This window comes from Sinocyclocheilus rhinocerous, unplaced genomic scaffold, assembly GCF_001515625.1.
Source record: "Sinocyclocheilus rhinocerous isolate Xijiao unplaced genomic scaffold, SAMN03320098_v1.1 scaffold113, whole genome shotgun sequence".
Taxonomy (NCBI): domain Eukaryota; kingdom Metazoa; phylum Chordata; class Actinopteri; order Cypriniformes; family Cyprinidae; genus Sinocyclocheilus; species Sinocyclocheilus rhinocerous.
In genome coordinates, this window is record NW_015646846.1 from 3,117,175 (window position 1) to 3,138,196 (window position 21,022).

Below are 21,022 nucleotides of genomic sequence, written 5' to 3' on the forward strand. Positions count from 1 at the left end.
CATCTAAAACCTTGTTGAAAAGATTGGATGTAATACAAGCACAAGCATTAAGGATATGTAGTGGGGCTTTTAAAACAACATCTGTGCCAGCGTTACAGGTAGAAATGGGGGAAATGCCATTGGCAACAGTAGTTCTGCCAACTATAACGTTACCTCCTTGGTTTTTACCACAGCCAGAGATAGATTTTAGCCTCCTTGAACTGATGAGAGATGAATATGGGGGAAATTATAAGATCTTTAATTCATACATCAGAGGAAATTATTACGGTTATTTACAGATTTATACCGATGGTTCTAAAGATCCTAAAACAGGTAGAGCAGCAGCAGCAGTAGTAATCCCTGAGTTTAATGTTGAGTGTGGAAAGAGAATTACCGATGATATATCTGTATATGCATGTGAAATGATGGCCATGATTATTGCTTTGCAATGGGTAGAGGAGGTCAGGCCAGAGAGAGTGGTAATTGCATCAGATTCATGTGCAGCATTAATGAGTTTAAAATTTTGCAACTCCAGGAGTAGAGAGGACTTATTGTATGAAATACTACAATCATTATTCAGAATTCATCAAATACATTTGTCTGTTAGGTTTGTGTGGGTCCCTGCACATGTTGGAATTGATGGGAATGAAAAGGCAGATAAAGCAGCAAAATGTGCTTTGAAGAGTGGAAATAAGCACATAAATTTTATTATATTAGCAAGTCAGAAGCTAAGGTGGTGATAAAGGGACAGATCAAAAAGATGTGGCAAAATCAATGGAACAAAGAAACCAAAGGGAGATATCTGTTTTGGCCTGAGGTAGACTGGTTTGTGCTTAAGGAGAAAAAGAAAGGAAAGGAAGAAATTAATTTGAAAAATGTATTTAATAACCGAGTAGGATGTAATTATAGTAAATTCATACAAATTTATACAGATGGTGGACAGGAAAAACAGGGTTTGGGGTGGCAATTCCGGGAAAAGAAATAGAAATTAGTAAAAGAACATCTAATAAATTAGGAGTATATACAGTAGAGATGATGGCAATTTTAATTGCTTTGCAATGGGTGGAAAGGGAAGGGCAGGGAAAGGTTTTGATATGCTCTGACTCTTTATCAGTTTTAGCGAGTTTAAGGTCATTCCATTCAAAAGCTCGGCTAGATATCCTGTATGAAGTGCTTCAATTAAACACAAGATAGTTAATAAGGGATATCAGGTAAGATTTATGTGGGTCCCAGCACATGTTCCACCAATAAGCTGGATGCCAACCGCCGTTAAACTGGAAAGAAGAAAAATTCAGTCGGGTTGTGTCGTGTGATGCGGGACGGTGTGAGAGAGAGGGGTTGACTGTCTCCTCGTTCCTCAGTCCTTCCCGCACTGAAACCTATTAATGATATTAGGGGGGTTACAGTCACCTCGGGGGGGTTCTGCAGTCCGAAACAAGTCAGCTCTCTATCTGTTATTGGGGAATGAACGACGAGAAAAGCCCGGATAGCGGCAAGAGAAACTCTGGGTATACCAGGTAAAAAATAAACCACCGACCGGCTGTTAGCTCATTATTAAATGACCACAACAAAAATAGAATTGTTACAGTTATATTTATATTTTGCGAATACATTGCGTTTTTGAAATGACAACACAAACAGGCCCAGTGTTTCCTGCTTTCCTGCACAGTTTACGGACGTCACTATAATCGAATTATTGAATCATTAAAACCGATCTTTCGAATTACTGTCTGAACTGAACGTTCGAATCATCTCAGCTGACATTTGAATCACTGTTCATATGGAAGGTTTCAAGTACTGTCTAAAACAAACGTCAGGATCACTGTTCAAATGAAACATTTAAATACATTTTGATTCGAATCAAAAGTTCGAAATCGATTTTTTTAAATCACTAAATCGAACCTTAGAATCACTGTCTAAATTGATATAATCGGTATTACTGTATAATCAGATTGCGGAATCCCTGTCTACATCGAACATTAGAATGAACATTAGAATCAACGATGCTCAAAAATCACTAGGTTTTAAGACAAAATATTATGGTACAAAATTCCTTGGAAATGACTAAATCTTCGGCATCTCGTTGTTGACAGCATGGTTTGATAAATGAAGTTTACTTGAACTTGTACTGTTATTATATGACACTAGGTGACAATGCATCCTAGGTAATGCATAGTTTTGTGTTATTGAAAACCTGTCTTACCTGAAAAAACTGTCACATTTAGAGCTTGATTAGACTGCAACATCCGATCCATCTCTATGTTGCTTTATGTTTCTCTGTTCACAGTATTGAGCAAATGCTGGCTGTGAACCCCGGGAAGACGCCCATCAGTCTGCTGCAGGAATATGGAACGCGGATAGGCAAGACTCCAGTGTACGACCTGCTGAAGGCTGAGGGTCAGGCCCACCAGCCCAACTTCACCTTCCGCGTGTCTGTGGGAGACATCAACTGCACTGGCCAGGGCCCCAGCAAGAAAGCTGCCAAGCACAAAGCTGCCGAAGCTGCCCTGAAAATGCTGAAAGGAGGAATGCTGGGAGGGATTGGAGGGAATGGGATGGATGGAGAAGGGTTTATCGGGATTGATATGGAGGGAGAATGGTAAAGATCAGATTGTGTGCCCATTTGAACAGAAAATACATTACACAAAGTTCTGTTTTTCCAAAAACTAAAGATTTAACAGAGGTTTCTGGCTTTTACATCATTGTGTTTTTTTATTTATTTATTTTGTCCAATGTGTTTTAGCCCTCAGTCAGAGATGAAATCATCCAGTTCAACACAACAAGCTGAGTGCAATCCAGTCGGAGCTTTGCAGGTGAGAGGCAATGACATACATTTCAAAATCAGAACAGATTATAAAAAACTAGGCACCATACAGTTGCCGACTTTGTAAATGGTTAAAGAGAAAAATTGGCCAATGTAAACTAAATGATTGAGAATCACACACTTGCACAGAAAAACGTGCACAGAAACATGTGTCTCATTTCTAGGAGACATGTGATGAATAAAACAACAGTCTAAAATCCCTCAAAAATGTGAAACATGTTCAATATCCTCCTACAGGATGGAATCAAGGTCTGAAACAAACAAAAAAATAAAATCACAGTTTGTGCCCATCATACACTTCATAATTTTCTGTGAAATCTGTCGAAATTTCAACTGCCCAAAACCTGCAGACTAGCTCAGACTTCTCGGCAACTACCGTTGACTTGTCCAGACTGCAAATTAGGACAAAAATTTGTGCAAAGGTTTTACAGTGTATTCCAGTCTTAAGACAAAGATCCTTGGCAGTCATTGAACTGCAGATTTTGTGCTCCATACTTAATAGATTAAAAGCTGAAGAAAAGAGCCGTCTGCGTGTGCTAATTTTTGATGTGGCAATTAAGCATGAATATCAACTGATATTAGCATTTTTTTAATCATCCACATCAGTCTGTGTAAGGCAAGCCAATATTGGAAGCAGATAGTGTCAGTGCTTACTTCTAGCTTGAACTGTGTGTATATACAGTTCAAAATATATACACATGTATATTTTTCTTTAAGTTTGTCGCGTTGAAAGAATCGTTATTTTTAACCTGGCAGCGAAAAAACAGCATATATATTGGTAATATTATTGTTATGTCATATCAAATATACATGTATATTACTATACTAATATCATGAAGCTTATGTTGATTGTGCTTAAAAATGCTATTTCCACAGGAACTAGTAGTACAGAAAGGCTGGCGTTTACCTGAGTACACAGTCACTCAAGAATCTGGGCCTGCACACCGCAAAGAGTTTACAATGACCTGCAGGGTGGAGAGATTTGTTGAGATAGGTACAACCTTTTTTTTTTCTATAGTGATTCTTTTTAAATATGCAGTCCATTCAAAGTATTGCATGTCTTTAATCTTGTTTTTAAGGTAGTGGCACATCAAAAAAGCTTGCTAAAAGAAATGCAGCTGCAAAGATGCTCTCTCGTATCCATGATGTACCAGTGGACATGCGTAGCAGCCATGAGGCCGAAGCAGAAGATGACACCTTCAGTATAGTAAGACGTCCAGTATTTACTAAGCTGTAAATACAATTTTAGGGTGGTTTTATGAATGTGCCTGTTTGAAAATATCATCTTTCTTCAACAGCAAATAGGTGGCAGAGTAGACGGAGGGAAGTCTAAAGGTCTTGGTTGCACATGGGACTCTCTGCGGAACTCTGCCGGGGAGAAGATCCTACAGTTGCGCTGTCATCCTCTGGGCCAACCTGACTCCAATGACTCCAATTTTTGTTCTCTCCTTCGTGAGCTCTCTGAGGAACAACGCTTTGATGTCAGCTACCTTGACATAGGTAAGATACAAGCAAGCAAGCAAATTTGTATTTATATAGCACTTTTCCAAACAAGTTAATACAGTTCAAAGTGCTTTACAAGCAAGAAGGACCCAAATACAAAAACAATAGAATACACCAAATACAAAATAGAAATAAATCCATTAAAATACAAGAACAAAAATTAAAGTTTAAATGATTAAAATATGAAATATAAAACAAAAACATTAAAAAATAAAGGAAAAACGAAACATAACATATACAAAGACTTTATAGGACATTACAGGAAAGCCAGACTAAAAAATGTTTTTAATTTAGATTTAAAACTATTAATACTTTCAGCACATCTTATGTCCGCTGGAAGGTTGTTCCCGGAGGCGAGGAGCATAACGGCTAAAAGCAGCATCACCACATTTTTTAGTTCTACTATGTGGTACAGTTACAAGAAAAGAATCTGAAGATCTGAGAGTCCTTCTGGCTTCATATACTGGAAGCATTTTTGAAAGATAGTCTGGAGCAAATCCGTGCAATGCCTTATAAACTAATAAACGATTTTTAAAATCAATATGAAAACTAACAGGTAAGCAGTGCAATGACTTGAATAATGTGATCTCTCTTTTTGGCTTTTGTCAATATTCGAGCAGCAGTATTTTGGATTCGTTGTAGTTGATTAATTGTATTCTTTGGTAGACCCGAAAGGAAGGCATTACAGTAGTCAAGCCTAGTGGTCGACCGATATGGGTTTTTTGACAGCCGATACCGATGCCGATATCTTGGAAAGCAGGGTGGCCTATGGCCGATATAAAGCCGATTGTAATTTTATTTATTTTAATTCATATTTAAGAAATTTGAAATCATTTGAAAATGGATTAAAAAATAAACGTGTAAAATAAACATACTTATACTCTAGAAGACAAATTATTCTTCACAAATAGATAAATATTTAATACAAATATAATTAAAAAGGATGTAAACACTGTAACCAACAGGGACTGCAGCAGTTCTCGGCGCCGTCAAAATAAAAGTCTGACGCGCCATCAAAATAAAAGTCCCGTCTCGAACACATCGGCCAAACAGGAAAAACATATCGATATTTTGAAAAATGGCAGATATCGGCCGATATATCGGCCTTGGCGATATATCGGTCGACCACTCAAAGCCTGCTAGTTATAAATGCATTCATTAATTTTTATTTATTGCTCAGTGAGAGAAATGGTCTTACTTTAGCGGTGTTCTTCAGATGATAGAATGCAGTTTCTGTAATACGTACATGAGCTTTAAAGTTAAAATCCGAATCAAAGACAACAACTACGTTTTTTGCCACTTGGTTTGGGTTTAATCCTAGTATCCTAGGTTAGGGGTCAATTTCTCTCTCTGTGCTTTTGATCCAATATTCAAAACTTCAGTTTTATCTTTTTTGTGACATCCAGTGACAAGGCTAGTCTAACAAGCCCATTAAGTCATTTAAGTGTTTTAAAAGAATAGTTCACCCAAAAGATGTTGAAACCACTAACTACGCTACTTGGGGTAATAAGCAAAACAAGAACCAGTTGTGTTTTCTTAAATTCTTAGAAATGTACTATTTTTCGGACTTTGTTCATTCAGAGGAGCGCAGTTTGAGTGGCCTTTGCCAGTGTCTGGTGGAGTTGTCCACGCAGCCCATTACCGTCTGCCACGGATTCGCCTCCAGCCTTGATGCAGCACGTGTCATCGCTGCCCACAACGCCCTTCAGTACCTCAAGATCATGGCAGGGGGGAAATAAACCACAGTAACAGCTCTTCTGTAACATTTTTTTTGTTTTCTTTTTGCTACCCAGAGGAAAATAGGAAAATCAGGTGAATTGAAGCTTACCTCTCCTGCCCCCAGTTGTGTAATACGAGGGGCTTGTTTGTTTGAAGCAGTAGGTGCACTGTAATTGCAAGGCCCTTGTGTTTGAGTCCTTACTGCTAGCAGCTGTGAAATCAATTGGAGGACGTACTGATTTTCTCATTTTCACCTTGAATATGACACCAAAAGTGTGTACCCTTGCTCCTCAGTGCCTCTAAACAAAGGCAGGGGACACTATTAATTTGAAACCTGAGAACAAAGAATCACAGGTGTTCAATGTGAGTGAATTTATCTCTGCAATTCATCTGGAAAGTGTCATATGTATTTCTTAACAAATAACTGAACTTTGCCCAGAAGTTTTCATCTTTTAACTTTCCCTCTGAATTTTTTTTTTTTCTTTTTTTCTTCATTTAAATTATGGCATCGAGAATTTGCTCTGTGACCTTGATGAATTGATGAACCTAGGACAGCATGACTTTTTTAACTGTAAATATTTCACTTTTGTACAATTTATTTTCATTATATTTTAGTAATAGAAGCTATTCATTAACATTTATTTTGCTTCATAGAACGTATTAGTAAAATAAAGTCTTTTTCTCTCGTCTATTGAAAATAATATCATTTTTAACATTGGCCTGACAGTCAGTGGTAAATATCTACCTCTGCAAGTGTTTCTGCCTCACAGGCTTCATCATTACATTTGGACTGGCAAAGATTGAATTGTTCATATTCAATATAATAGTATATGACCAACAACAGTAGTATGTGACTGTGTGACAACTGATGTAATTTGTACCAAATTGGTGAATCTGTGATCTATTGAATATTTTATCTTGAACAATAAACTTGAAATTGACATTATCTTCTGCTTTGGGCGTTTAGTCATTTGTGACCACAAAACCCAGTCTTAAGTAGCTGGGGTATATTTGTAGTAATAGCCAAAAATACATTATATGGGTCAAAATTATAGATTTTTCTTTTATGCCAAAAATCATTAGGATATTAAGTAAAGATCATGTTCCATGAAGATATTTTGTAAATGTCCTACTGTAAATATATTAAAACTTAATTTTTGATTAGTAATATGCATTGCTAAGAACTTAATTTGGACAACTTTAAAGGCGATTTTCTCAATTTTTTGGCACCCTCAGATTCCAGATTTTCAAATAGTTTTCCTATCCTAACAAAACTTATTTATTCAGCTTTCAGATGATGTATACATCTCAATTTTGAAAAATTGACCCTTATGACTGGTTTTGTGGTCCAGGGTCACATTTGTTATTTAGCAAATTCTATTCATCTTGTTTGCATGTTTTGCAAAAGTGGTCCTGTTGTACTTAACCTGCCTCAAGAGGGCAACAGAGTTAGATTTTAATGTCAGTAATGGATCTGAAGCAGAATGTTTATGCTAATAAACATTAAAACAGCTTGTTTTGTGTTCACATACTTGGTTTCAATGAGAATGAAAAGAGTTTCTTATGGACAACATTTCTGTATTCAAATCATTAATTTTGTGTTTCCGAGTCACCTCTGCATTATCATACAAGTTCCTTAACCAGTCTACCAAAACTCAATAGTTCAAATAAATTATTTATTACCATTGTGGAATAACAAATAAAGGCAATATGTATAGCAGTTCATCCATCTGAACAAGAAAACGAAAAAGTGCACAAAATGAGAAGCCTAATACAAATAAAACTATTTCAAAACCGGATTGTATGCATCATTCTAGGCTGTTGGTTTTCACATTAGAGTAACATGAAAGCAACATTCATACATGCTCCTGGTCTTACTGTGCATGGCTTATCTGTGCAAGCTATTCCAAAGATAAAGTCATTCCTGTTGGACAAATCCACTTAGAAAGATAGGTTTGCAAACACCATTTCATGTTCACTTTAAGGATATTAGTAGATGCACTTTGTGCTTCATTAGCCTGAGATTTAATGTTATGTTTTCTCTGGGGTTAAGAGGGAATGGTGCACATCCTCTTCAGCATATCCACTGCTATCCGACTGAAAACTGTCCCCTCGTAGGGGCGACGCTGGGAAAGAGAAACAATGTGTAAAAGAATGGATGATTTTATATAGTCAAAGCACACAATTCAGTTTCAACCGTTTCTGTGAACCAAAAAAAAAAAAGGATATTATGCAGATTATTTTGTGACTTCCTGTTAGGTTGTTTCCCTGAAATGTGATAAGGCAGACAAGATCAGCCAGACTAATTTGCCGCGAGCGATGTGTTTTTAACAAGTCAGCAAAACACCTCCCTCTATCACCACATTAACACATGTTGCTTTCTGTGAACTTGTAAGGCTGATTTTGCTCATTTAGCTGATTATCAGCTGTTCAGATGAATTTATTTTACTAAACCGATCAAGAACTAGTCAAATTAGTGGTTAAAATTTGCCTCATGACTTCTAATCATGATAAGGACTACTCATGCTACTTACATTTGTGTTGATGCGTCGAAACAGACAATGTGACTGTGGAGCAGAATTCTGATGAAGTGGCTTCCTCTTCCTCTGCACTGTGAACCTGAATTGAAACCCTATACTTAATGATCATCCCACAACACAATGCCACATATAGAAAACTAGATTTTTACTTTTACCTTTACAAAACATGCTTCCTCAATGCTTGTTTGCTATGCATTTTCAAATGTGTTCTTTGTGGTTTTTAGCATGTTGCTTACTGGCCAAAGTCAAATAAGCCAACCCCAAAGTTTCTATGATACTACTGTTGTTCATTGATTAGGGGAAAATTGTAAGTTTGAGGCATCATTCATGTCCAAAACACAAACATGGATGAGATACATGCCACATTTGAATTCTTAAAGGGGCAGTTCACCCTAGGAATGTACGAGGTTCCATTTGTGCCAAAAATTAACTGACTGCTTTGTACTTTATACTACACATTTGTCCTTGTCTACAGTCATTGCCTACTTGTTCAGCTAAATTAGTATATGTTGATATGTATGTCCTCTGTTTATGTTGTATTGTTCTGTCATCCTTACTGTCATCTTTACTGATATTCTGTTCTGTCGTCCATACTGTTGTCTTTACTCGTGTTCTGTTCTGTCGCACTTACAGAGCGTGGTGAAATTAGTTTTAGCCTTGATATTCACTGCATATTTGCCTAAGCTGCTTAAGAGGCTGTCTGCAAATTCCACACACAGTGCAAAAACAAAGGAAGTCAAATCGTTCATTCAAATTAATATTTTTTTCAAGGTTATAGTAAATGGCTAATGGGCAGACTGACATACTATATATGTGCTATTGCCAGTATCTCACTTTAATACGTGTACAGTACTCAATTATTTTAGGGGAAAAAAACAGTAATTCACTTGCATGTTATTTTCAAATTCCAGTTGCTATAGTAGGCTATATTCCTAGTGATATTTTGTCAATACCTCCCTTCATAAATATACAATACAGTATTATTTTTTAGAAATTACAACTTTTATTACAACACCTGTAGAAAGTCAGTCTGGTCACTAGAAATGTACTGTACTAAACCTTTGGAACATGAAAAAAAAATCCTTTTGGTGAATTACAATATTTTTTTTCTAAAATAATACTGTACTGTACATACATGAAGGGGTGTACTGGCAAAATCTCACCTGTAGTAAGTCAGCCTGGTCACTAGTACTGTATTAGAACCTTTCAAACGTGAAAAAAAAAAAAACTTTCGGTTAAGTAGAGTAATTTTTCTAAAAAATAATACTGTCACTAGTAATGTATTACAACTTTTGAAACGTGAGAAAAAAACATTTTGGAGAATTACAGTAATTGTCTTCTAAAAATAATAGTGTACTGTACTTAAATGGAGGTATTGGAAAAATCTCACCTGTAGTAAGTCAGTCTGATCACTAGTAATGTACTACAACCTTTGGAACATGGAAAAATAATTACAGTATTTTTTTTAATAAAAGAATGCTGAAATGTACATCATTTTTCTTAAAATTTTTCTTACTATACACTGCATTTATAAAGGGACGTATTGGCAAAATATCACTAGGAATATGGCCCACTATAGCAAATGTAATTTGAACATAGTATCTAGGTAAAATACTGTTTTTTTCCCTAAAATAATTGAGTACTGTATGCGTATAAAGTAAGATACTGGCAAAAGCACATATAGTCAGTCTGCCCACTAGCCGTTTACTATAACGTTGTAAAAATTATACATTTGAATGAATGATTTGACTTTGTTTATGTTTTTGCACTGTGAGTGAAATTTGCAGACAGTCTCTTAAGCAGCCTAGGCAAATATGCAGCGAATATGGAACCAAAAACTAACTTTACCATGCTCAGTAAGCGCGACAGAACAGAACATGAGTAAAGACAACAGTAAGGATGACAGAACAATACAACATAAACAGAGGACATGCACATCAACATATACTAATTTAGCTGAACAAGTAGGCAATGACTGTAGACAAGGACAAATGTGTAGTACAAAGCACAAGGCAGTCGGTTCATTTTTGGCATAAATGGAATCTCATGCATTCCTAAGCTGAACTTTCCCTTTAAGCATTCAACTGTGGCATGTATCTCATCCATGTTTGTGTTTCGGATATGAATGATGCCTCAAACTTACAATTTTCCCCTAATCAATGAACAACAGTAGTATCATAGAAATCATTTTACTCACCCTCATGTCAATCAAAAACTGTATGACTTTCTTTTTCAGAACACAAAAGATATTTTGAAGAATGTTTTAAATGTTTTTGGACATACAGTGAAGGCCAGTGCAGACCCCACTTTCATATTTTTCACTTTGTCAGACATTTTTCTAAATTTCTTCTTTTGTTTTCAACAGAAGCTCTGGAACAATATGAGGGTGAGTAAATGATGACAATTCTCATTTCTGTAATAGTGTAAAAAGTAATAGCGCAAAAGCTTGCGGTGTTATGACAGCAAGTCACATAATTTCTATGCAGAGGTGGAATACAAAGAGGAAGTTTGGAGGTGGATTCAGCAATAAAGAGTTGAATAATACTCTGTTAATGACGTCTAACGGGAGAATCTGTGTGGGCAACTGCTCTTGACATGAAATGCATTAAAATGATAAGAGATAGCGTACCTCTTCCAGCTCGAAGGAGTTGCCTTGTTTGCTCAGGTTTAGTGGTTTTACTGGACGTAGGAACCTCTTGATGTTGGATGAACTCTGCTCCTGTGTGTCTCTGTTGGAAAGGGTGGAGTCGTCCTCCCATCCAGTGATTGTGATCTGACATAACTCTGACTTGGGCAAATTCATTGCTTTTGATTGTCTTACAGAAGGTTTGTTTTTGATATCCATACTATTTGTGTGTAGGCAGCGATAAGGTGCCTGATTCACATATTCAACAACCTGAGGACATATGATATCATGGGCAATGATAGGAACAGGTTCCATAACACTGGAGCTATTCAAGAGAACAGAACGCAGGGTACAATCTTTGGACTTCACGTCCATGTCCGTTTTTGGTTCTAGGCAAGGTGTACACTCTGCTAATGCATGGCCGAAGTTGTGTATGTTTTTATTTGTCATCTCGGATAGTGACTGACAAGGTACATGGTCCAAGGAATCAGTCCTTTCTGTGTTTTTCCCATACGTCTCTTCCTCAAGTTCTTTCTTGCTCTCTATAAACCAGTCCAAGTCTTGTTCTAAATCATCTACTTCCATTTGAAGACATAACTCTTCATTGTCATTTTCTGCACTTTTCTCAACTACATCTGACAGACTGCATTTCCGCTTGCGAGGTGAACTGCTTGGAGACGTGGAGTCCGAGCCACGGGATCCCGTGTACAAGCACATCTTGGAGATAGTGTCTTTTAGTCTTTCAACAGGGGAGCGCGGTTCACTGCGGACACTGGTTCGAGACATGGTCCTCTCCACAATTGGGGAGGTGAAGGTTAACTGGGGCGGCGCAAGCTTCTGAAGCGGTGTTCGGGAAACATGGGAGTACAGCGAATAGAAGGCATTGGCCATTGCCGTCAATGCCTCTACTTGTCGGAAACGACCTGTGCAAAAACCAGAGATGAAAGTGAGGGAATGTGACAAAGTTTCTACAGTTGTAGTACGAGCAACATTCTGAAAGTCTGAATTCCTTACTTGCTAATGAAAGACAGGGGTCTTCCTGGCGTATCCTGGAGAGCTGGGATTCAAGGAACAGGCGGAAGTTGATGCCTCTTAGCTGGGACGGGAAGTTGAAGAAGCGGACTGGGATGCGGGCAGTGACCTGCGGTTCCTCGCAACCGAAACCCAGCTGGAAAAGGGTCTCTTCTGCATCTTCAGCACGCATTTGGAGGACCTCAGACACACTGGGGGATTTTTGAGATGTTATGAAGAGCGAAAGATATTTAAGAAACCAAACAAAAGTATAGAGTGAACTCAGGTAGACGGAAACTATGTCCACAGAATTCCAGTGCCTGTCATTCACGAAGACATTAGTTCTTCATCCCTTTCATGTTTATTTGTTGAAATTTTTGCATAATTTCATGATTTCAAATACCAGCTTGGATGTAGTATGTCAGTTCAAGGAATGTTGTTGTTGTTAGACATGAACAATGTAGAAAATGTGAAAAATAACTGAGCAGTTTGGGTGACGGCCTACTTATTAGTGAGGGCCACATATTCCAAAATACAGGTTATTTATATTACAGGGTCTTATTGTCATGCAGGTCGCATAAATGTAATTTTTGAGATGTCACGAATGGCAAAAGATATTTAAGAAAACAAACAAGTAAAGAGTGAACTCTGGTTCAGGTAGACATGCACGGAATCTATGCCCACGGGAATTCCAGTGCCTGTCATTCATGAAGACCTTAATTCTTCATCCCTTTCATGTTTATTTGTTGAATTTGTTGCATAATTTTATGCTTTCAACTACCAACAGGGGTGTAGCATGTTAGTCCAAGGAATTTTGTTGTTAGAACTGAATAATGCAGAAAATGTGAAAAAACTGAGCAGTTGGCATACTTATCAGTGAGGACCACATATTCCACATACAGGTTATTTATATTACAGGGTCTTATTGTCATGCGAGACAAATACATTTATTACTACTTTATCACGCATCACTCTACATTTGCAACCAGCCAACCACCTTGATTGGCTCTGTCAAAACCATTTACAGTTTGACTTCAGAAGCACATCAGAAGCACAAATCCATCTTGAGCAAGAACGTGTTGTGGTTATTTTCTGCCATGCACTAAGTGGAGAACCTTCATTCAACAGGCCAGCTTAATGTACTACTATCCAGTGTGTTCTATCTCACCCATGCTCTTACCTGGAAGCAGTCCTATTGGTAGTAGTTGAGAAGGCACTGGATGCGACACTCTGGCCCATGCTGAACAATGGCAGGTTGAGCTTCTGTTGAGGTATGCTGCTGACACACAAACAATCCATGAAAATGCAATGAAAGGAGGGAATATGTTAGGGTTAGGGTTAGAAACATAAATAAGTAACCTTGAGCAAGACAATGAAGGTGGTAACTCAATGGTACAACAAAATCAGCCTATTTCTTACCTAAACTGTGGTGCACCTGATGCAGCATATAATGCAGTAGCTGTGAAATAAATAATTCAGGTATAAAAGTTTGGGAAAGAATTGAGTACTTTTATTCAGCAACAATGCATTAAATTGATCAAAAGTAATTGTAAAGACTATTACAATGATACAAATGCTATCTATTCATCAAAGAATCCTGAAAAAAATCATGATTCCCGAAATGAAGAAATGTTTCTGGAGCACCAAATCAACATATTAGATTAATTTCTGAAGGATCATGTGACACTGAAGATTGGAGTAATGGCCGCTTTGCCATCTCAAGAATAAATAACATTTAAGAATATATTAAAATGTAGAATGGTTATTTGAAATTGTAATAATATTTCTCAATATTACTATATTTTTGATCAAACAAATGCAGTTATGGTGAGCAACTTCTTTCAAAAACATTAATAAATCTTACCGACCACAAACTTTTAAACAGTAGTGTCTTAAAACACCATTTATTACTTGCTTAATCTGTATGCGTATTTGGCCTTGTGCATGTGTGTTTCCAGATGCAAGAGTGGCTCATTATTCTAAATGTAATATGCAGAAGAGGCGCAGGAGGTTCGCTTTCAAATATAAATGCAGTGCCACTTCATACACTATGTAATCACTGCCATCATACTAATTGTGAGACCCTTACTGACAACCACGAGCTCGGATGTCACTCAAGAAAGAGGTTTGTCATCACAAAGAACCTATTATTCAAAATTCACTGCGGGAGCATAAGGGTCTAGCACAAAATTGCCTTTAATTAGCAGTTATCCGATATGTTGCACAGACGTGGAATATAACACCTGGGGGTTGCAATCAAAATAAAGTCTATAAGAAACTATTCGTCATTCAGCAGACATTTTTAGACTCTACAAAAGAGAACTGTTTGTTAAAGGTGATATGCGTGTTCTTTCTAACGATATTAAAACACTTCCAACAGTCACCACTTCTTCATAATAGCTGAGTTACAGTTACTATTGTGTTGTTTCCACTCACCTTCTGCACCCAGACTCAGATCATCTTCAAAGCTTGTACCTGTCTTCAAAGGGCCTGTAGAATAACATTTTTCACAATTCGATCAGGATTTAGACATAGAGCAAAGGTCCATCGGCTATTCTAGTCATTAATCACTGGTAAGCCTGCACCTGCTGAGGTCTCCAAAAAGCTTGTGGGAGTTTTGCTCAATTCTAATGGCTGTTATTCATCATTTAAAGTTCTTGCATGTTTCTTTATTAAATACATTAGCTAATTTGATCACCTAAAAAGGTGTGGGGAAAAAAAATGTCTACGGATTTTGTGTGCCTACTCATTACATATGTAAAAATGACATTTTGTAATTCTACTGCTGATTACGCAGGTTTTAAACTTTATCACTTAAACTCTATCAAAATCTTCTTTTTCAAAGAACTTAATCGTAATCCAACATCCAACTTGTTTCGCCCTCAACCTACCTATTAGGTGACTGCTTTTGGCAGGAGTGGCTTCATTCCTACAGATAAGATGAAGAAAAGAAAGGGAAAATAAATTAAAAATTCACTTTTATCAAGAGTGAATCAGCAGAGGTCTGTGGGCGGGATGTGGGCATGCAGTAAAATACTGCGATAAAAATAGAGACGGACACAGCACATCTTTCAATTCTTGTGGCAGTATGTAGCAGTAGCCCTTATTAAACAAATGTTTAAAAAGCAGTTAGGTGACTGCTTTTGGCAGGAGTGGCTTCATTCCTACAGATAAGATGAAGAGAAGAAAGGGAAAATAAATTAAAAATTCACTTTTATCAAGAGTGAATCAGCAGAGGTCTGTGGGCGGGATGTGGGCATGCAGTAAAATACTGCGATAAAAATAGAGACGGACACAGCACATCTTTCAATTTTTGTGGCAGTATGTAGCAGTAGCCCTTATTAAACAAATGTTTAAAAAGCATTGCTGATTTTGTTCGGACTACTGCTGCTATGAATGTGATTAGAAATTTAATTTACAAGCTTTGCAGAGTATATTTACAAAAAAATAATTTCTAAAAGTTAATTACCTAAATGTTAAACATGCTTTTGATTTTTGAAATTCATTTGAAAACACTTTCTTTTTGCCTTCTCTAGCAGTTGTAGGAACTTGCAAAGCCTGAACGGTGAGAAACAATAACAAAAATGTCAAGTTTTGTCTGCTATTTCCTGATCCAGAAAGGGAAAATTTGAAAACAGAATCTTCCTCAGCACAATCTGTAAATAGAGCAAAACATGGTCCTTGACCCTCAGAGATTGATGTGTTTTTAACCTGCATGACCTTCAACAAATAAGCCCAAGAACATTTGTGGTTTTCCACTCACTTGCTGTCATTGTATTACAACTGACACACAATGCCTGTCTTTTATAGAAAGCATTCACACAAACACTCACCCACAACCTTGAAGCCAGGTTTCAATCTTTCCAGCAGAGCATCCTGTGGAAACAAAATAAAGACGCACAAAGTGATCTTAGCCTGTCTATTTGAGAATGGGTGTGTGTGAGTGATAAAGAGAGAGAGGTGTAAATGAGCGTTCTGCTTTGGAAATAAAGTTTATCTGCTGGTAACCGTGTACTGTTTGTGGTCTGCCATTTATCTCTTACAGTGGCAGTTATAATAAGGTGGCCTGATTAAGCTGTAATACAATTTTATTTTATTATTTTATTTTATCCCAATCTATTGTCCAACATATTTTTATCTGACTGTGTTTTGCTTAAAACAAATATACTAAATAAACCATACAACGGTCCCAGAAAGTATTTGGATTCTTAAAAATGCATGAATGTCATTCTAACAGATAACATAGTATGAAGCCAAGTGGCGTTATTTAAATAAAGATTACACAAGTGCAGCTTTCAAGCTAAATATTTCCCAAATGAAAAAAAAAATATTGAGCTAAAACATTTACATTTAGTCATTTAGCAGAAGCTTTTATCCAAATCGACTTACAAAAAAAATTTAATTTAAAATTGAAGCAATAAATGATCCTGGTTGCATTATGTACTAGCTTCAATTCACGTGCTTAAGAGGAAATGAGATATGCAGCTTCTTTCCATATTATCAACATGTTGACACAGCTGGACGTTAAACATTAACCTGATGCTCACCATCCACAAAGACATCATCTTGGAGAGAGAAATGAGGCTGATGTTCTGCTGTTGGGCTGCGGTGTTCTGCATCTCTTACGGTAAACTTGCGGCGGCTGCTTGCCCACGCCTGGCGCCTCTCAATCTTAGAAGGACTCTCCATCTCTGTGGCCACCTTACCGCAAGAAAACCCTTTGCAGGATTATTTAACCTAAACCTGAGACTGGTTGACAAACATTATTGCATAAAAAAAGCAGAGTTTGAGCAGCATAATAGACTACAATTAAATAAAACTGGAAACAAATATTGAAATTGAAATCACTCTCAAATGTAAACTGTGGCAAATGTAGGCTTACATATTGTCAGATTTTGTGTAAAAAAAAATTTATATAACAAAATAAACATTTCAATTTTTATTTCCATACTTCACACTATTTCAAAGCAGCTTTACAGAAACTCATGATGCTAATGATTACTACCGGTACATTAATGCCTACTAGATCTTTCTGATTCATACCAGTACTGTCATTTGAAATGCATCAAATTAAGCCATATGTGGCATTTTACTTTTTATACCTCAAAACTATTTTTATATAGAGACTTCTACAGTCACATCAGGAGGGTTGTGCTCATGTGTTATAGTGTTTTCACTCCTCTGTGGGTGATTTCTAATGTTTAGCTGGTTAGTGTGTAAACTATGACTTGCAGAGAGGTATTTTTAAATAATTTTTCAGGGAGCGATTGACGTCTCGAGCAACCCTAATTGTTTTTAGAGTCCCTATCAATGAGACATATGTTAAACTGAAATAAAACTATAATTCATGGTGTTTATGTTTGGCCATTCTGAAGAGGATCACAATGAAAAGTCCTCAAACGATGTTGATATGGTTAGGCTACCTTGTGGGCGACCGACATTTATAATTGTGAACGTCTATAGATGCTTGTCAACAATCTGAAATACTTTTTAAACAAGACACTTTTTTGCCATATATAAGTACAAAAGCAATAATGATAGTGTTTTGCTAATATGTTGGTTATCCTAACTAAAATTGTTTGTACTGTTGCGGTTACTTGGAGGAACGCGATTTCTGTAACTTACCCGAGCGGGTTTTTTTTTTACCGAATGTGAAAAAAAGTTAAATGTGAGAAGCATAATAGACAACAAAAATGAAACTGAAAACAAATATGGAAAGCACTCTGGGGCGAATGCTATTAAGTAACTAAAATAGCTGGAGCGCTGTTGCTACGGTTACTTTTATAGCGGAACGGATTACTGTTCCCCGAGCGTCTTACCGAAGGTGAACACACGCCCGCTGGCTAACTTTTGTACTGACCAAAATGTTTAAAAGCTCAATTGAAACACATCTCTATATATAAAGTATTACTTTTTAAACACATCCAGCCTTTTCTTTAGCCTTCCTGGAGATTCAAACCTAAAAGACAGCGTCATACCCTCAAACCCTGCATAATTCTCACCCTGCTGTCATCCATCCATTCCCTCTCTAATTTACAGTACGAAGACAGATTGCGTTACAAAGGAAATCACGCGCAAGCAGCAATCACACATTCAATAACACCACATTCACCATATCACTTTCATTTATAAAGATGCCGTTTATTAGACAAATAGTCGAAAGTGCCTTACACAAAAGCAATACGGAAGTTTAAAATTATGAAACAATATTTACTGAAGGATTGAGGTTTCCATTGCGCATCACACATAGCCTACCTTAAAAAAGTGCCTCGATCAGTCCACTCTCATGGCAACGGCATAATTCACCGCTCTGGTGCCCTGCATCCCGCTCACATCTTAAAGGATGTCCATCGCAAAACTAAAAATAACACACGGGAGATAGAGAACCACGGGTGACAGATTTATAATTTGGATGAAGAGTTTGTCTAATTATCTATATTATAAATCATTTATAATATTGCTTAATTAGATTAAGCAATAGCACTTTTTCATCGAAGGAACTCCTTTAATTTACAATTTTGTACATTTGCAGAGTTATAATGAGGTTTTATCGTGCTTCTGTTCCCATTTAGACTTTGAATATATGACTGATGAGTCTGTATGAAGTGGTTGTATTATAATTTAGAATTAAAATGTACATTCTCTCTGTTCATGGACATAACATTATTTAAGATATATTTTCATTTTGTTTCACATTCCAGTTTTAATTGCATATTTGGCAACCACAATTTTTTTAACAAATGGAAAGATGTAGGCTAGTATTCGTCCGTTTTTGAAAAATAAATGATTGGATTCATACTGAGAATAACTGACTCTTATTTATGTGAGCTCACATCTTCGCATTGGTAATAAAGAAAACTGCTGCTGTCCGGTTTGAAATTTGAAATTAATTGTTTTGTCAGTGTGTGTTTAAATTCAAAATCAGTTACAAAAAAGCTATATCCTGTAAATACATTTTCCATCAGCAATCGATCAAGTTCATTCATATCTACAACCACAGTCAAATACATTTGTTAGAACACAAAGAAGTTTAATAAATAAGATTACCTTCAAGTGAATCAGAGCCTGATTGAGCTGCTGCGTGCACAATATTTAGTTATTTACAGTATATTTCTACAAAATACTGGTAAAGGAACACATCTGAACATCAAAACCACTGAATAGCCACCAAAAAATAAAAATAAAAAAAATGTTCTCATCATTTACTCACCCTCACATCCAAATCAGCATGACTTTTTTTCTCTAACTAATCTCTGCATATTGTTTTACCACGTTTCAGGCTTCATGAAAGCACCAAAAGTCCATTCAAGTACAACACTATAGGCAAATCAAAGTCTTCTAGCCATGCAGTAGATTTAATTTAAACCGTTATTTAATGTAACTCCTATAGTCCCTGTGCATGGCTGCAAAAGAATATAGCACCAAGTAATTCTTCAAAACCTTTAATCCTATTGAAATGTGATCCGCAAATGACGTGAAAATCAGATGGGTTTGGAACATGAAAGTGAGTAAAGTATGACACAATTTTCACTTTTGGGTGAACTGTTCCTCCTTAAGAAAAAGTACTAATGCTGAATTTATGATATTTGTTACTTTATACTGTAAAGTGTGGTTCAAAGCTTCATATGATACTAGGATAAAAGGTGCTGGCTTGGCAAAAGTTAAGACATAGTCAACATGTTTTATGCTGTATTTCATCGCGGTGTATTTATCTGATCTCCCCGTTAACTCTGAAATGACCAGAAGCTTTATTTTTTTCAGATATTTGCTACAGTTGTCCTGAATGCTTGATCTGAAAATATAAAGTCTGAAATTAGAACTGACTTTGTTGAATCGGATTTCAAACAATTTGATGGAGTTTTAAAATTTGCTACGAGCATCATAACTCATACAAGTGTCATACAATCAGCTGCTTACCTTATTTCTGTGAGGATTCTCCATCCAGCATCTATCCAATACCTCCACCTTTATTTATACATACTTGAAACAGAATTCAGTTATTGTTGGGTGAACTGTCCCTTTGAGCATACACATGTAAATGACTCCCACGAACCTAAAAAGAAAAATGGTTTGGAGAATAGATGGAAGCAAATAACTCCTCTATCAAAGACAGCCACAGATCAAGCATTGCTTATGTAAAGATACACATTTTAGGCTGAAGACCGGAGATTATCCATGGCTAATGTAGCTGAGATCTGCACCACACTGGTAAAAATCATATGAAATGATTCCTTAGCTTATGGTATGTTATTGTTCTGTCCATGACGGTAATACGAACTGCATGTATTTCAACTTTCTCTCATGTAGTAGAGGACTGCATCACACTCTTCTGGCTGCTGGTGTTCCTCATTGCACCCATGCCTGAAGGGCTCTTAGATCTCCATTGCCTCTTACAGCCGCAGTGTGATGCCATAAGACAGCGCTGCATGAGATCCTGGAACAGATGACCAGCGAAAAACATGTAGATCCAGGGGTTACAGCAGCTGTTGAGACTGGCCAGAAGCATCGCAATAATGAACGCCATAGCTATTAGAGACAAGACATAAAAAAGTTAGTGACATACAAGTGACTATTAAATACGATGATTATGTATCTATGCACTTTCCACACTATGCTGATAGATAGACAGATAGATAGATAGATAGATAGATAGAGGTGATCGGTTCACAGCAGTGATAAAAATTTATCTTTTCCAATAAGTTTAAATTGATTATTACCTTTTATGGGCATTTTTACCTTTATAAAGCCATTTTTTCTAAAAGTGTGCATCATCTTTTCAGTCAAATGTTAAATTTAAATCAGTAATTTAAAAAAAAAAGT

The 21,022-nt window shown here is 36.7% G+C and overlaps 3 protein-coding genes across 7 annotated transcripts in view; 1 reads left to right on the forward strand and 2 right to left on the reverse strand.

The window, feature by feature from the left end:
* Positions 1-1,269: 1,269 nt before the first annotated feature.
* Positions 1,270-6,971, forward strand: LOC107708175 (RISC-loading complex subunit tarbp2-like). Of its 2 annotated transcripts, none has more exons than XM_016512345.1 (7): positions 1,270-1,496; positions 2,267-2,578; positions 2,723-2,792; positions 3,680-3,797; positions 3,883-4,010; positions 4,102-4,303; positions 5,888-6,971. In XM_016512345.1, exons 1-7 carry the CDS (start codon positions 1,444-1,446, stop codon positions 6,043-6,045), a joined length of 1,041 nt encoding a protein of 346 aa, XP_016367831.1. In that variant the 5' UTR covers positions 1,270-1,443; the 3' UTR covers positions 6,046-6,971. The 2 variants fall into 2 exon arrangements, with proteins under 2 accessions (XP_016367831.1, XP_016367832.1); XM_016512346.1 differs by lacking the exon at positions 5,888-6,971 and adding an exon at positions 4,625-5,061.
* Positions 6,972-7,718: 747 nt separating this feature from the next.
* LOC107708104 (protein TESPA1-like) lies at positions 7,719-17,666 on the reverse strand. 3 transcript variants are annotated; one of them, XM_016512250.1, is made up of 11 exons: positions 17,626-17,666; positions 16,750-16,903; positions 16,036-16,078; positions 15,332-15,366; positions 14,639-14,698; positions 13,622-13,661; positions 13,383-13,478; positions 12,206-12,414; positions 11,195-12,114; positions 8,560-8,644; positions 7,719-8,151 (listed from the first exon to the last, which is right to left on the reverse strand). In XM_016512250.1, the coding sequence occupies exons 1-11, from the start codon at positions 17,641-17,643 to the stop codon at positions 8,057-8,059; spliced, it is 1,755 nt and encodes a 584-aa protein (XP_016367736.1). In that variant the 5' UTR covers positions 17,644-17,666; the 3' UTR covers positions 7,719-8,056. The 3 variants fall into 3 exon arrangements, with proteins under 3 accessions (XP_016367736.1, XP_016367735.1, XP_016367737.1); XM_016512249.1 differs by having other exon boundaries at positions 13,383-13,481; XM_016512251.1 differs by having other exon boundaries at positions 13,383-13,481; positions 16,750-16,920.
* Positions 17,667-20,340: 2,674 nt separating this feature from the next.
* The window catches only part of LOC107708105 (isotocin receptor-like), a 20,843-nt gene continuing 20,161 nt past the window's right edge, over positions 20,341-21,022 (reverse strand). For both annotated transcript variants that reach the window (XM_016512253.1, XM_016512252.1), the window contains exon 4: positions 20,341-20,728. In XM_016512253.1, coding sequence (XP_016367739.1) covers positions 20,502-20,728 — 227 coding nt within the window. In that variant the 3' untranslated portion in view covers positions 20,341-20,501. The remainder of the gene's footprint in view (positions 20,729-21,022) is intronic.